A 17,634-nucleotide genomic window follows, 5' to 3' on the forward strand; every position below is an offset into this window, starting at 1 on the left:
CACCCAGCACCACGACTTGGCGCTCTATTGGCTGTGCTGGCGATGGGAACAGAGGTGTCGTCATCAACGAGGAGTCTTTTGCCAACACGCCTTGTCCTCTGGGACGAACTGCGCAAGGTGTCCACCGAGGATCCTTGTATCATTCTGTTGATAGCACGCAAGTCCTGTGTACAAAGGACAAGAGAGAGAGAGAGAGATATTATTGTAACATATATATACATACGAGGGAAGTTCAATAAGTACCCGTGTTAGAAATGAAGAAACCATTTTTTCAAAAACATTTAAATTATTCATCAACATAGTCCTCTTATTGGAAAGATACACTTCTCCCAACGTTCCGGCCATTTTTTTAACCCCTCCAAAAAAATAGGATTTGTAGGAACTCTCTCCAAAATACGACTCTGTCTCTCGGTGATAACTCCCTCATTTGAGCTGAATTTTTTTTCCCGTGAGCCATTTCTTCATGTTAGGGAATAAGAAAAAGTCACAGGCAGCCAGATCGGGAGAATACGGGAGGGGTACGGCAGCAATTCATAACGTAGTTAATGCAGTTTGGCGGCGACAACTCCGGGATCAGCTTGTTGTCCACCGTGAGCAATCGCGGCACCCATTGGGCCGACAATTTTTTCATTTTGCCAATCTATTCATGTAGTAAAATATTAATTGCCGTTCCGGTCGACACACCCCCCACGGCCTCTGCTACTTCACTCACTTTCATTCGTCAATCAGCGAGAATCATGGCATGGACTTATTGAATGATTTCCTTGGTATAACCACGTCTGCCGGGCGTCCTGGTCGCTCCTTATAAAAAACAGATGTTTGCCCACATTTAAATTCGTTTAACCAATATCTAACTGTGGTCATAGATGGCAAAGTGAAGTGTCCCCATCCAACAGCATCCAACTTTGCTTTCATCTCCTCGCATCTCTTCTCATCCAAAAACAAAACAAAAAGTGATTTACCAAACTGAAGTACTGCTCTTTTTCCATCTTCAAGCAAAAATCACAAAAAACATGTCTTACACTTGAATGGCTGCCAAATCCAAACTAACCTATATTAAATCAGTCTGAAATTAGTTTCACCATCGTTTGATAGATGGCAGCACACGATGATAACATAAACTTCCCTTAGGAAAACGCCCTTTGGTCGTCAAACACGGGTACTTATTGAACCTTTTGTATGTATACATATATATATATATTTTTTGCATTCTTTGATCCTATTCCTCTATATTACATGCCCAGACCAGGAGGGCTTCCGAAAGTCATTTTGTTTTGCCGTCTTCAAGCATGTGGGAAAATACTTTTCAGCCTACTGTTGTAATTCTACCCGAAACCATCTCTTTCCCTGTTTTTTTTTTACTTTTTCTCCTTTAATAACTCGTTAAACGACCCACACAACACAGTTTTCTTCCTTTGTTTCGCTAGGAATTCCCCAAAGATTGCACGGATTTTTCGCCAAGGAATAATTCCGAATAATTTCCAAGGATACAGGTTTCTTGGGGGGATTTAGGTGATTGGGAGCCACTTGAAACAGGAATAGAACAAGCGATACTTACATAAGACTTAAGAAAGGTACAGAAGAAACGAGTTTAACTAAGGATGACAGTACTAAAGGGATAACTATTACAATGACCCCACACACACCACTCACTTAGAAGTAGATCGGACCACAAATACGATAAGACAAGGGAGAAAAAGATTCCATTGAACACAGTTAAAACACCAACAAATACTCATTCCTTCCCATTAACATAATCAGGTATCATAATAACAATAAGAAACTGAAGTAACCTTAGAAATACTACAAAAAACATTGAATTTACAAGTCGAAACAAAATTAAACATTACAAAGACATCAGTTACATTTGCAGGTTGTAAAGGTTTTTTGAATGAAAGTATAATACCATGTTTTGTGTTGTGGATCGTTTAAATTTGTAGCTTTCGCCAACAGTTTACTCTCTTTCTTAATTACCGGAGGTGTCCTAACACCCCCTGCCACACACCCTCGCGGCAGCTTGTGGAGGATATTAAGTAGAAGTTTCTCCGATTGAATTTCAAACCCCCCTTACCTCCGTCGGACTGCAGTTGACGATGAACCTCAAGCCCCGAGCTGCCGTATTTGGGGACTGAGGGATTTGAGGGGCCGTCGGAAGAGGCTGGCCCAAGGAACGGACATAGACGTGATCCGATAGCCTCCGACACGGGGAAGATAGACGTCCGTTTCCCACAATTCCTTGCAGCCGAAGGGATGACTGCGTTCTCACAGTGGGCAGAGGGGATAGCTTGAGGTTTTCATTCTGGAACGAGAGATATGATTAAAATAAGTCTCGAATGCAATGTTTTTTAAATTTGTCAATTACTGCTCGAGTCAATAGCAAAGGAAATCATTAGGGCAACCGAAAATTACTCTTTTCCAAGTCCGAATATATCATAGAGTATTCAGCGGGTAATATACAGGTATTTACCTGTATACCTCTATTTTAAAGTCATATTTCCCTTCTGTAATGACACTTGTGATTAAACCACAGGCAATTTAAACCCTTATATTTATCACCTGCTTTGTCCACAGGAGAGATTCAATACAGCCAAACGATTTACAAGGATAACGTCATTGGATTGGGCACAAACCTCAGCAGAGAGACAAAAATAAGAGCTACCGTGAACATTTCTATGTAACGTTTACAACCTGAATGTTTAACAAATGAACTGAATGGATTAACCCTTCTATTTTCAACAAAATTTCACTTTAGAACCATTAGAACAAGTCTGGATGAGCTTTCAAACATAGCACTGGTCGAAATATTGCTGTTTTGAATGCATAACAATGACGTTTCCGGCTGTGAAGGCATTTCATCAAAGGTCAAAGGTTATGTGACAACAAAGATGATTCTCTGAGCAAAATTGAATCATGACTTTTATTTTTTTTAAATATATCTGGTCAGTACAATAAACGTGTGAACTGGTGCTATCTGGCGGCCACGATTTAGACTATATATGCCTAGTGGTGCTGCTAGTTGTCTCTGAGACCAATCTAAGGTGCCGTCTGTATCCTTTGGCGAATGGTCAAGCTGTGTGTATGGTTTTGCCATTTATGTTATAGTTCCTGTTGTCCCTTCTTGTTTTTAATACTGTTTGTTGTCTGAAAATGGATATTGACGAAATCACAGAGCATCTAATCAACATATTAAGTTTATTGGTGAAGTGAGTAGGTATAATTAATCAAGAAATTACTGAGAAATGTACTGAAAGCTATTTTATACGGTGATAATACTCTGACAAGGAGAAAAAATCCATTTTCTAAGGGGAATAAGCGTTTTATTGAAGATGGTTGGTCGACAAGATGCCAAGACAGATTTAAGATGCAAAAGGCCTTTAATAAAGACCTTCCTATTCCCATCACCTGTGTTTGACGTTGATACAACATTGATCGTGTGTGCAATGGTCCCTTGTCCTTCTTATCTAATCGTCAATATTATAATAAACTGTGATCCGAGAGATGATGTCAGCTGATGAATAGTGTAGAACAGAATTTATAGTAAATTATCAACAGTGCACAAACTACTATGTACAGTATTTTATTACCATTGAATGACATGATATGATTGGATGGATGGACATGGATGTATCTATGGTGACACACACACAAACACACCAATGAATGACACCATGACACAATGCACACACCAATTCAGAGCACATTATTCAGAGAGCACATTGATATAATATGTTCGCCGTCGTTTCCGGCTAAATTAATAAACTCAAATCACCCCATTCATCCTTTTAATCATTACAATCCTCCACTTTATTATTATTAATATTATTCTTAATAGATCTTAGCCCCATTTTACGACTTTTTCATACATATATATTCCCGATATCAAATGCAATTAAGGATGTGATGATAATAATGATGATTGGGGGGGACATTTTACATGTCATTTGACACTTTGGGGCACACACGAGATGATAATAATATAATGTGTGTGTCGGAGAAGAGACAGACAATAAATAAATAATAATAAAGCAAACAAGAAAGGAATAGATATAGAAAACTACTACTAATGATAATCAAATAAGAAGAACCTTAATAAGAACTGAACTGCCTTTGAATAAGAGGAGGAGGACTTCCAAAGGGGAGGAGGGTGCTTTATTATTAAACTGTGGAAATGAATATAAGAAGAAGATGGAATATATAATAATAATAAGGCATAGATAACCATTACTACGAATTGACAGAGAGAGTACTTTGAAGGAGGTATAGACAGGAAAATCATTGATACGAGTATAGAAGACTTGATTTTTAAACAAACTTAAGTTTTTTTCTGGCCTCAGTTCACCTATTTACTGGACAGATCTCATATATGCACGCATAGACGGAGATTACATGGTTTTTACAAGTGATAATGAGGAGTATTTAGAACTTGGAATAAATTAAAAATATGCACTCACCAATGCAGATTCGCCAAAAACGCGACGTGCGAAACTTATTACTCTCGGTTCGAAAACTGCCGAGTGGAATGTCCCAAGGTCACCCCTTGCTTCGATTGAACTTCCCTCCGCTTGGTTTTCTGAAAGGAAGAATAGTATGTCAAACACAATTACAAGTTATGTTACGTTTTCCTGTATCTGTTACAAATTTCATAAGTTCCCGAAACTTTATTAGTTACCTGTTCTAATACCATGAGTTGTTACATTTGTTCCAAAATGTTTTCCTTTTCGTATCTGTTACTTATGGTAACAGTTACCACATATAACCCATCATCTACCTTTTTTGTATCCAAAGTTAGTAACATATATCAAATGGAAATTGAACAAATTGGCTTTTCCACATTTAAATGTGGATTATTATATTTTTTTATATTATTTTTATTTTATTAATTTATATTTCATTTACTTTATTTATTATATATATGGAAAAGCCAAGTTGCTCAATTATGATATCAACACGAAGATTTTCCACCAAATGCCGCCAGGAACTGTTTTATTGACTTGTTACATTAATTACTCTATCACTGTTACCTGTTGCCGACATCTGATATAACTGTTCCATAACATGTTACCACATAGATGGCTGTACTGGAAGTAAATTAAGTTAAGCTGGTTATATCTGTTATTTATGTACCATATACTTGATATATACGTTCCTCAATCGGTTATTTTGGTACTCGATACTTGTTACTCTATTTGTAATTTCGGTAGCTTATCCAAAGTATACACATTACTCTATCAGTCATTGACAAACGCGATACTTGTTATATATGTAACTCGATACTTGTTATATATGTTACTAGATACTTGTTATATATGTTACTAGATACTTGTTATATATGTTACTAGATACTTGTTATATATGTTACTAGATACTTGTTATCTATGTTACTCGATACTTGTTACATATGTTACTCGATACTTGTTGCATATGGTACTCGATACTTGTTACATATGTTACTCGATACTTGTTACATATGTTACTCGATACTTGTTACATATGTTACTCGATACTTGTTACATATGTTACTCGATACTTGTTACATATGTTACTCGATACTTGTTACATATGTTACTCGATACTTGTTACATATATTTCTCGATACTTGTTACATGTGTTACTCGATACTTGTTACATATGTTACTCGATACTTGTTATATATGTTACTCCATGTTATTTCGGCTCCCGAAACTTGTTACATATGTTACTGTTACTCCTGTTACGCGGTGCTACTTTTTATCCTCGATAACTGCGATACTTTTTCCTCCGTAGGTAACCTAACAGGAAGGCTCTGCAGAATTTAACTCACGTTTGCAAGTAGCGAGCAAAGCAGAGAGAGGAAGGTGAATTTTTGCTGTATTGACACAGAAACCGGCAAAACACAGAAAAGCCTTGGCCTGAAGTGTTTGCTAGGCAGCATCATAAGAACAAAACAATTGGAAATCATGGCAAAAGTAAAATTCTCTCTAAATTTAAAGGTTTTTATTAAATGTGAATAAAATCAGTTTGAGTACTGCATCTTGGTTTATTATTATTATTAGTTGATATTAGCACACACTTTGTCTCCACAGAAACTTTGGCGATGCGAAATAAATTTGCCGCTAAACTCATCCTCCCGATGACCTTTGCAAAGACGACCAAAAGAGCTGAGTCGAGTGTCTCCATATGCAAAGAAAGATCTTCTGTAACGTCACCACAACTATTCCCCAACCCCCTTACACTCCCGACTTGGCACCATTATTGGCAGACTATTAATCATATTCCCTATAAAAGCAAAACCCTATTCTCAAAGGGACAATAAGTCAAGTCATCAAGGAAGCTTGCAATGGCACCCTAACTATTCCCCAATCAAGAAAATCAAGTAAATTCAGCAGCCCACTGTGAAATATCTGTCCGAGTCAAGTAGGGATGACATGGACCTTACCTTTGTCAACGGGGAACATGTCGCCATTGCTCAACTGCCTTGTTGACGTTGATAGAAGCACAGAGGTGTACATTTGGAGGTCAAACTGACGCTGTCTCTTGTAACTCTCCCAGACGTCAATCAGCGATCTCCTGTTCTTTGTTACCTTTTAAAAGAACATTGAAAATTATTAATTACACTAAGGAAAACAATAGTTTAACATTCGTTCTTGTGTATATAAAGGTAATCTTTGAAGTACCCAAACCAGAAAAGGAAACACGAAAACATTTGGGAAAAAAATGTATTCATTTTCATGACATAATCTCCTTTCAGCTCTATAAAACACTTTTCCCAGTGATGTTCAATAAGTTTGAGACCCTTTCATTTATAATAAGCACTGTCTTGCTCCTCTTAAAATAGCCGTCAACTGCAAACATCACTTCTTGACGGTTGGGAAATCTTTTCAGACCAGCAAGATACATTTTTTTCAAGTTTGCTGACAGAAAAGAGTCGGAGAGGGCTTAATCCGGGGAGAATGGGGTGCATAAGGTTGTAATTCAAAATTTAATTAATGAATTTTGGCCATTGCAACATAACGGATTTATGAGCTGGTGCATATTGTCTTGATAGAACAAAACTTTCTTCTAGAGCCAAATGCGATAGCTTTTGCTTGATTTCTTCCCTTAAACATTGCAATAGGTTGGCATAATATTCACTGTTGATAGTTTTTCCTATTGCAAGGCATTCAATGAAAATTATCCCACGTACATCCCTAAAAATAGGACACCATGACCTTGCCTGCAGATGAAACAAGTCTTTGCCTTCCTTGGAGGCAGTTCTCCCTTTTAAAATCCATTGTTTTGATTGTTCTTTCATCTCGGGTGTGAAGTAATGGACCCATGAAACATCCATGGTTATGAAATGGCGTAAAAATTCTTCATTGTTGCTGTGAAACTTTGCTAAACACTCAATTGATACCTTGTCTGCAGATGAAATGGTCTTTGCCTTCTTTCGAGGCAGTTCTCCCTTTTAAAATCCATTGTTTTGATTGTTCTTTTATCTCGGGTGTAAAGTAATGGACCCTAATGTCATCCATGGTAGTGAAACATTGCAAAAATTCTGATTTGTTTCTGTGAAACTTTGCTAAACACTCGATTGAAACATCTCCACGGCACTGGTTTTGCTCGAGTGTGAGCAAACATGGCACCCATCTTGCACACAGCTTTCTCATGTCCAAATTTTCAGGTTAATATGAGATGTACCGCACTTTTTGAAATGCCTACTATGTCTGCTAGCTCGTGTTCTTTCAGTCGACCATCATCCTGAATCACTTTGTGGATTTTCTTCATCGTTTCTTTGAGTAGTCACCTCATTTCGTCGACCCCAAATGCGATGTTCTCGTCTTTGACAGCTCGTACTGTGGCCTCGTTTGTAAACTCTGCTGCCCAATTGTATTATATTTTATTGTTGTATAAACGAAGGAGAAGGAGACTCACTTCCAGAAGAGTAGAATAATCCAGTTCAGCTTTTACTATATATTGGTTTGGGGGCTTTGAGGCCTTTCAAATTAATAAAATACGTATTGTATCACATGTAAAGATGACCAATTCTCTCTAGATTTTCACAAATTCACTCGGAAACGTTCGCTATTGATGGCTGCTAAACAAATACTTAACAACGTGGCATCTTTAAACTTGATACATATGCTTTATAAATTGCGTACTTCCTAATAAAGTGACATTTTTCCAAAAACCGCCATCTCCAGGTAACAGCAGGTACTTTTGGGCCTTCCCATGTAGTTTTAACACAGTATTTTCACTTAAAATTATCATTTTCCACCACACATCCATTTTATAACTCCGAACAAATCATCTAAACCACCATTAAATGCCGCTAACTTTAACTTCAGCACATATATTCTCATTAAAACTTGCAAATTTTACACAAACGCATGATCTCAACTAATGAGGAGAAGGAGAAATATGAGAGTAGGCTGTGAACTAATGCAACCATGCTTTTAGACTGTGTACAATAACAAATTAGCAAGATAGGGCATCAAAGTACATGAAAACACAACTCTTTTAAGTTCCAAATTCATACATTAATTCTCCAAAATAGACCCCCCATTTAAGGCTAACTCACATTTCTCCCCCAACGTCTAACAAGTTTTTAATATTCCATTTCCCTGACAAACTCTTCAGATTTTTCTCGTGTCCCCTTGACTTATTAACAGCTGTGCTTTCACCTCATCACCGTCCAAAGTGTAATCATTATTACCCTTTGAGAGGTGTCTCTCTTGAGTTGATCAGGAAAACCATAATAAGAACCGCAGAAGGCATTGAAAGGCATCATATTGGGAATAAGGGGGAGGGTGTTTTGGAATCCGTTTCAAATTTCTTAATGTTTTCGCAATAGCCTCAAATTCCAGTTTGCGGGCGAATTGTGTGTGTGGAATAGCTTTGTATTGTCATATTTGCAAGATTATTATTGGTTGGCCAGGTTGCACCCATTAAAAAACACGACAAACTCAACATCTGAGGTGTTTAGAGCCTGTATATATACTGAGAAGAATTCAATATAGCCCCTCGTTCCAGAAAATCGGTCACATAAACTCAGTAAGCATCCCAAAACACAGTAAAAATACATTTTATCAACAATTTTGACTTTTCCCAGGCTCACAACCACTAAATTCTACCACCCATCAGATTGGCAGTAGACCTATCAACAACATCGTCACCATAAACGGCCTTTGAACGACGTTTTTAATGTCAGTAGGAGTCACTTTTTAATAGTCACGCTGTTTAAACTTGCTTAAATGTTGACATATAGCACACAACACTAGAACATGTCTCCATACTTCATCCGCTTCAAAATACTACACCGGATGAACAATGGAACAACCTCAAACCTAAGCAAGTGTGTTAACTTGGGGGAATGTTACTTCCACATTCCACCAGACCATGAGTGCTTCTGGATCTCATTCTGTTTGTATTATCAGAACTTGTCTCCATACTTCATCTGCTTCTACGAAATGCCACATTGGATGAATGCAACGACCTCAAATATGCTGATTTGTGTTACAGGGGAATGTTACTTCCACATGCCGACAGACCAGGAGTGCTTCTGGATCGCATTCTGTTTGTATTATCAGAACCCGTCATCATACTTCATCCGCTTCTACGAAATGCCACATTGGATGAATGCAACGACCTCAAATATGCTCATTTGTGTTAAAGGGGAATGTTACTTCCACATGCCACCAGACCAGGAGTGCTTCTGGATCGCATTCTGTTTGTATTATCAGAACCCGTCATCATACTTCATCCGCTTCTACGAAATGCCACATTGGATGAATGCAACGACCTCAAATATGCTCATTTGTGTTAAAGGGGAATGTTACTTCCACATGTCACCAGACCAGGAGTGCTTCTGGATCTCCTTCTGTTTTATTGTCAGAACACGTCATCATACTTCCTCCACTTCTCAAAATACTACACTGGATGAATGCAACGACCTCAAATTAGCTCATTTGTGTTAAAGGGGAATGTTACTTCCACATGCCACCAGACCAAGAGTGCTTCTGGATCTCATTCTACTTGTATTACCAGAGCATGTCTTCAATACTTCATCCTCTTCTCGAAATACCGCACAGGATGAATGCAACAACCACAAATCTGCTCATTTGCGTTTAAGGGGAATGTTACTTCCACATGCCACAAGACCAGGAGTGCTTCTGGATCTCATTCTACTTGTATTACCAGAACACGTCTCCATACTTCATCTGCTTCTCAAAATACTACACTGGATGACTGTAACGACCTCAAACCTAAGCAAACCCATTTTGAGGCAGGAATGTTACTTCCACATGCCACAACGAGTGCTTCTGAGGGCCATTTTGTTCGCGGTGTCTTCAAGCATGTGGGAAATTAGTTTTCAGCCTACCGTCCTATCATTTAACACATAAAATTGCCATTATCAACTCAAACGGTTCTTATTCATAGCGATTATCGCACTACATCAACTATTGTCAACAACAGAGATATGTCAAGTCTACAAATGCATTCGTACCAGCATTGCCGGTAGGTCTAGCCACAGTTGTGTTGCTTCAAATCACTGTACCGCAACACGCAGTCAACAGTACCAGCGGTACCATCTACATTAAAGTAAGTCATACCTAGTATAACTAGCGACTATGTTAACATTATTACTCAATGAGATTTAAGGCATTCAATATCCGATTGCGACCTTTTAGAAGTTCAAATTGGCACAGCACTGAAGTAAACATCTTATTTAATAAAACTATTACTTAAATTACCTCTCAATTACACGTGTAAATAGGCAAAACACTTCGATATTAAGCATAAAAATTTTATCGATACATGTTTTGCATATCGAAAAAGTGCCAAGACCTTGGAATTTTTCCTGGGTAGAACATTAGCGGTAGGGCAATGCCATTCGGCACATTAGAAGAAGAGAGTTTACTTTACAAATGTGAATTTTTTCAATACCATACAATGAGCCAATCATGGCCAGTTGGCCATACAATGATTTTATGCCATACATACTCATTGCTTATGTAGTCACCCGACTCTATCGCCAGTTGTCAACGACCGGTTCACACAAAGGCAATGAAAAAATTTAAGCATATAAAGTAGGCTCTCTCCTTCTAATGTGCTGAATGGCATTGCCCTATAGTCAACAGTTTGCTCAGGAGAAATTCCCAAATCAGAAACCTTTTCGACCAACCTCGCACACACAGTATAAAATGACTGTTTTAACATAATGACACTATTATAAGACTTGCAGTTTACCGTAGAGTACTTACTTGGCACATGAGGTATACCGAGCACATTATTATCTGGTCGGCATGCCTCTCACAGAGAAATTCCGTATGGTTAATGACGACATGTTCAAATAGGGTCCATATTCTTCTCCTTACATGCAGATCGTCTATTGCCAATTGCTTGCAGAGTTCCTGCATTCTCATCGATGCTAGGTGATAAAACTGCAAGAGAAAATGAACAATTTGACTTTTAAGAACATTCACAGGGGAGAAAACATATAAACTGTCTACTTTTTCAACTTTCCAAGGTTTAAACATTTACAGGTTTCCGAGCCAATTCAAACTACCTTCCATTTTTTTGACTTTCCACAGGTGTTTTCTTCAATTAAGACTCTTATTATCAATTCCCACCCCTTCAAAAAGCTTCTATCCCCAGTGCAATTCTTCTTCCAAAATCTCCAACTTTTCCCAAGTATCTGAGCCATGTAAAACTACACTGAACTTTACAGTTATCCCTAGGATTTTCTATACATATATACTTCATATTTCAAATATCAAGAACCTCCTCGCTTCTATACCAAGCGCAAGTCTTCTAAAATCTCTAATATTTTCCCAAGTATCCGAGCCATGTAAAACTACACTGAACTTTAGTTATCCCTAGGATTTTCTTTACATCTACACTTCATATTTCAATTATCAAGAACCTCCTTGCTTCTATACCAAGCGCAAGTCTTCTAAAATCTCTAATATTTTTCCAGGTTTCCAAGCCATGTAAAACTACACTGAACATTATTACAGTTATCTCTTGGATTTTCTTTCCATGCATACTTCATGTTTAAATTATCAAGAACCTCCTCGCCTCTATCCCAAGCACAATTCTTTTTCTAACATCTCCAATATTTTCCTAAGTATCCGAGCCATGTAAAACTACACTGAACTTTACAGTTATCCCTAGGATTTTCTGTATTTTTACATGGCTCGGATACTTGGGAAAATATTGGAGATGTTAGAAAAAGAATTGTGCTTGGGATAGAAGCGAGGAGGTTCTTGATAATTTAAACATAAAGTCAGAACATTGATCGTTCATCATTGTTTCTGGCCCTCAAATTAAATCACCTTCGATCCCCAATCATCTGCCTTAATTTGCCTCAGATCTCAACCCCTGAAACTTTTTCCTATTCCCATTAAATGTTATAAAATGTAATAATTTGGGACATATTATCACTAAGGGACAAGATATCTGCAAGAGACACAGTAATAAAGCAAAGAAAAAAGATGATAGAGAACTAAAAAAGCCTAAATTGTTATCGAGAACTTCCAAGGGGAGGGTGCTTTATTATTTAACACTGGAAATGAATAGAAGATGAAGTTGGAATATATAATAATAAGAAGAACAAAGCATAGATAGCCATTACAACGAATAGAGTACTTTGAAGGGGAAAAATCACAAATGGAGCTTAATTTTAAAACACAATGAAGTTTTTAATGGCCTCCTAAGTTCGTGTATTCATTGGGCACGGTAGGGCACAGACTAAAGGTCATCAGTATCCTGGTTGCGACCATTTCCAACAATATTGTAAACAGTTGTTCTTTTGGGTACCAGAAGAGGAATCGAACTAATTAGAAATATAACAATATATCAATAATTACAGCTCTTTGTTTGTGCTCTGCATTTGTACTTAAGATCTCGGCCATTTTGAAGGTTATTATGATTGTTTACTAGATGCTTATAGCTTTCAAAGAATGCCAATTGCGACCTACAGTGTAACTACGATACGGCAGGAAACATGAATTGAAATTTGTCCGGATATAAGTGCCTGTATTTTCCATTTTGACAACTCACAAGACAGTCTGACCAACTGGCTATGCCTCCACTCACTTCAGCAACAAATACTGACCTTCCTGAAGAAAAGGCTAAGCGATCCAGTCCTCCTGGGCTTCCCTGCTGCATTCGGAATAGACGTAGGGGACATGTAGACCTTCGGAGACACCAAAGATCCATCTGCCTCCTTCCCAGGGGCTATAGATCCAGGGTTTGAACTCTGAGGGCTTGAAACGGCCTCGTTGGTTATTCCGACACATGGCGTGGGCAATTCCTCGTGCCTCTCTCCTTGGATGGCTGCATAAATAAATAAAAAATTTGTTAAAACAATTATTAAATTGAATATTTACACTTTTGCATCACTTAGGATGGATTTTTGGACCTTATGTCCCTGAGTTAAGTCCTCCCTCCTTTAAGCTCAAAAAATAACACATACGCACAAAATAGGGTTTTATGTAGCTCGAAAACTTGGGAAAATAGTTTCGATGAGAAATTTAGCATTACGTTAAAACTCCTTTACAAAGAGAATGGTCTTGACAATTGAAACATGAACAAAGGACGTAAAGAAATGAAAAGAGACAATTTTTTAGCGCAATGTAGTTTTCGTATAGCTCGGAAACTTGGGCAAATAGTATTTCAGCGCAATCTTGATAAAACAATTATTAAATTGAATATTTACACTTTTGTATCACTTAGGATAGATTTTTGGAACTTATGTCCCTGAATTAAGTCTTCCCTCCTTTTTGCTCAAAAAATAATGCTTACATATACACAAAATAATGTTTTATGCAGCTCGGAAACTTGGGATAGTTGTGTGGAGAATTTTAGGCATTATGTTGAAACGCCTTTACCAAGAGGAAGGTCTAGACAATTGACACATTAATGAGGGATGTAAAGAAATGCCTAGAGACCATTTTTAAGCACAATGTAGTTTTTGTACAGCTCGGAAACTTGGGCAAATAGTATTTCAGCGCAATCTTGTTAAAACAATTATTAAATTGAATATTTACACTTTTATATCACTTAGGATAGATTTTTGGAACTTATGTCCCTGAATTAAGTCTTCCCTCCTTTTTGCTCAAAAAATAATGCTTACATATACACAAAATAATGTTTTATGCAGCTCGGAAACTTGGGATAGTTGTGTGGAGAATTTTAGGCATTATGTTGAAACGCCTTTACCAAGAGGAAGGTCTAGACAATTGACACATTAATGAAGGATGTAAAGAAATGACTAGAGACCATTTTTAAGCACAATGTAGTTTTTGTACAGCTCGGAAACTTGGGCAAATAGTATTTCAGCGCAATCTTGTTAAAACAATTATTAAATTGAATATTTACACTTTTATATCACTTAGGATAGATTTTTGGAACTTATGTCCCTGAATTAAGTCTTCCCTCCTTTTTGCTCAAAAAATAATGCTTACATATATACAAAATAGTGTTTTATGCAGCTCGGAAACTTGGGATAGTTTCGTGGAGAATTTTAGGCATTATGTTAAAACTCCTTTACAAAGAGATGGTCTAGACAATTGACACATTAACGAACGATGTAAAGAAATGACAAGAGATGACTTTTAAGCACAATGTAGTTTTTGCGTGGCTCAGAAACTTGGGCAAATAGTATTTAAGTGAAATCTTGCAAACAGTTAAAACAACATTGGAAACAGAAGGGTATTGACAATAATCAAATAATATATTAAACAAAGATGTATAGGAAAACTATGGAAACCTTAAATGCACAATGTAGTTTAATGTGCTCGGATACTAGGGAACATTTAGTTTTAAGGAGAAACTATGCATTAAGTCGAAACATTGTTACAAAGAGGATGGTCTTGACAATTGACACATTAACGTAGGATGTAAAGAAATGACTCGAGACCATTTTTAGGCACAATGTAGTTTTTGCACAGCTCGGAAACTTGGGAAAATTGTATTTAAGTGAAACCTTGCAACCAGTTAAAAAAACTTAATACAAACAGCAGGCTCTATGCAAATAAAACATTAAGTACAGATGTAAAGAAAAGACAAGGGAAAACTTTAATGTAAAACTTTAGTTTAATCTGGATCGGAAACTTGGGAAAATAGTTTTAAAGTAAATCCTTACATCAAGTAATAACAACTTTACAAACTAGAGGGTCTTGGTAATTGAGAGACATTAAGTAAGGATTATAAGAAATGACTAGTAAAACTTAAATGCAAACCGCTTTTTTTCTATGGCTCAGATACTTGGGAAAACCAAAGGGGCATTAAGTGTGAATATTTTTCATTGAGTTTAACAGGCACAGGGAAATGAACAGACCTTCCTCATTACCCTGACATGTGAATCATTTAAATTAACCTTAACACATGACAAATACTTACAAATCAAGGCTGGCCTGTCGTTATCCGATTCTGTCATCTGTCTCCTCTGAGCTGGGATATTAAGCGGCGATGACAGGTTTATCCGATCCAATGTTGGCCCCAGTATTCCGCTAGGCGACTCGGATGATATTTGCCCAGGTAAAGAGACATCTTCACAGGTTGGAACCGGGAGTCCGGATTCAGCTATGGCATCCCAAACCGGACTTCCCTTCCGCCAGGCCAATGACTCCAAAATTTGCTCTTCGACCTTTGAGTGAAAGTGACCACGAGCAAAGGTTTGAGAAAGATTTAAAAACAATTGACACATTATTACCTTGTTTACATCTGAACATTTAATAGGGAAACAGTGGTCAGAGTTACAATGACTGCAAAAAGTAAATTATTCACAGAAACAAATGTCTCCAAAGAGATTTGTTTAGCCAAAAAATAAGTAGGAATCTATCCAAAATAGCATAGTCATTATTTCAATTATTTTCCTGCGGTTTTCTAAATTTTAAGAACATTTTCCAGATAGGTTTCTGCTGCCACTGTAAGTAATATGCAGATAAATCGTAATCTTACAGAATGCATTTTGAACTATAGACTTACCATGTACGGTTTAACCATTATATGGATTAATATCACTAACCCCTCTTTATGGAACCATGTAATTTTAATTAAAACCAGTGTTTAACATAATAATATGCTTCAAAACATCACCAAACACACTTTTCTTTTAAGTACCTATGGTTCAAACACTTCATATTTATTAAAAGCACTTAATTTCACACACTAAACAGTTGTTAAAAAGGTTTATTGTTTCAATTGAAAGACATTTGTGCTATCTCCATACTTTTATCAGTGACCCCCCTTGTCAACACATCTGCACTTAGGTAGTAATTTGTTTATTCCCACTCATGCGATTGGTTTAGCTTTCAGTGGACTATATCTTCTGCCATCCAATGGAATAGATAGTGATGTGTTCTCCTTGTAAATACTACAATTTGTCCCTTACATCTACAACATTCTCTACAATAGTAACTAGCTACTGTGTTGCTCATTATTTTTTGAGAACGTCAACTTCAGTATGTGCAAGTCTAAACATAAAAGGATGTTCAAACCAAATAGTACATCCAATAATCACTTTTACACTCGGACATGTCCGTTTACATGATTTTAACAATTCCTGACCCAGAGATACACCCAGCCACATGCCCTTCATCATTACCAACTTCTCGACCTGGAGCTACACCCCAGCCACACATTCTTCACCATTACTGACTTCTAGACCCAGAGCTTACTTCACCATTACTAACTTCCAGACCCAGATCCCAGCCACACGTTCTTCTTCATTACCAATTTCCTGGCCTGGAGAACCACCCCTGCCACACATCTTTCCTTGTTACCAACTTCCTCACCTAGAGCAACACTCCAGCCACACGTCTTTCATTGTTACCAACTTCCTGAACAAGACAACCACCCCAGCCACACTACCTTCCTTGTTACCTACTTCCTGACCTAGAGCTACACCCCAGCCACATGTAATTTATCGCTACCAACTTCCCAACCTGGATAACCACCCAGCCACACTACCTTCATTGTTACCTACTTCCTGACCTAGAGCTACACCCCAGCCACACTTCATTGTTACCAACTTCCTCACCTAGAGCAACACCCCAGCCGCACGGCTTTCATCATTACCAATTTCATGACCCAAAGGATCATCCCTATCACACGTCCTTCATCGTTACCAACTTCTTGAGCTGGAGCTACACCCCAGGCACACGTCCTTCATCATTACTAACTTCCTGGCCTGGACAACCATCCCAGCCACACATCCTTCTTCATTACTAACTCCCTAACCTGGAGAACCACCCAGCCACACTACCTTCATTGTTACCAACTTCCTGACCCAGAGCTGCACCCCAGCCACACTTCCTTCATTGTTACCAACTTCCTGACCCAGAGCTACACCCCAGCCACACTTCCTTCATTGTTACCAACTTCCTTACTCATAGACCAATTACTGTGACACTTCCAACATGCTTGTTTTACAATTAAGACTCACCAAGTTTAGGTGCTTCACCATACTCCTTGTTAGTTGACCGCCAAACGCGATCACGGGTTCTATGACTCGATAGAAATCGTACGGCTTAATCCTCAAGGCGTCGATGACCCAGGGGAACGTCCTCGGAGAATTGAAAGTGTAGATGACGATTTCCAAACAGCAAGCGAAGAGCGCTCGGTGGAATACTTGGTGATCCATTACCGCCTGTTCGATTGACATTTAAA

The 17,634-nt window shown here is 37.9% G+C and overlaps 1 protein-coding gene across 1 annotated transcript in view; it reads right to left on the reverse strand.

The window, feature by feature from the left end:
* Positions 1-16,735, reverse strand: part of LOC139685940 (retinoblastoma-like protein 1) — a 16,853-nt gene extending 118 nt beyond the window's left edge. Inside the window, exons 1-8 of the mRNA XM_071583076.1 lie at positions 16,649-16,735; positions 15,364-15,610; positions 13,076-13,296; positions 11,220-11,399; positions 6,416-6,560; positions 4,452-4,570; positions 2,072-2,299; positions 1-164 (exon numbers count right to left, since the gene is read on the reverse strand). The exon at positions 1-164 is cut by the window's left edge and continues 118 nt beyond it. Coding sequence (XP_071439177.1) covers positions 1-164; positions 2,072-2,299; positions 4,452-4,570; positions 6,416-6,560; positions 11,220-11,399; positions 13,076-13,296; positions 15,364-15,610; positions 16,649-16,735 — 1,391 coding nt within the window. The remainder of the gene's footprint in view (positions 165-2,071; positions 2,300-4,451; positions 4,571-6,415; positions 6,561-11,219; positions 11,400-13,075; positions 13,297-15,363; positions 15,611-16,648) is intronic.
* Between the last annotated feature and the right edge of the window lie 899 nt (positions 16,736-17,634).

Source organism: Hetaerina americana, unplaced genomic scaffold, assembly GCF_022747635.1.
Source record: "Hetaerina americana unplaced genomic scaffold, ioHetAmer1.1.p SCAF_121, whole genome shotgun sequence".
Taxonomy (NCBI): Eukaryota; Metazoa; Arthropoda; class Insecta; order Odonata; family Calopterygidae; genus Hetaerina; species Hetaerina americana.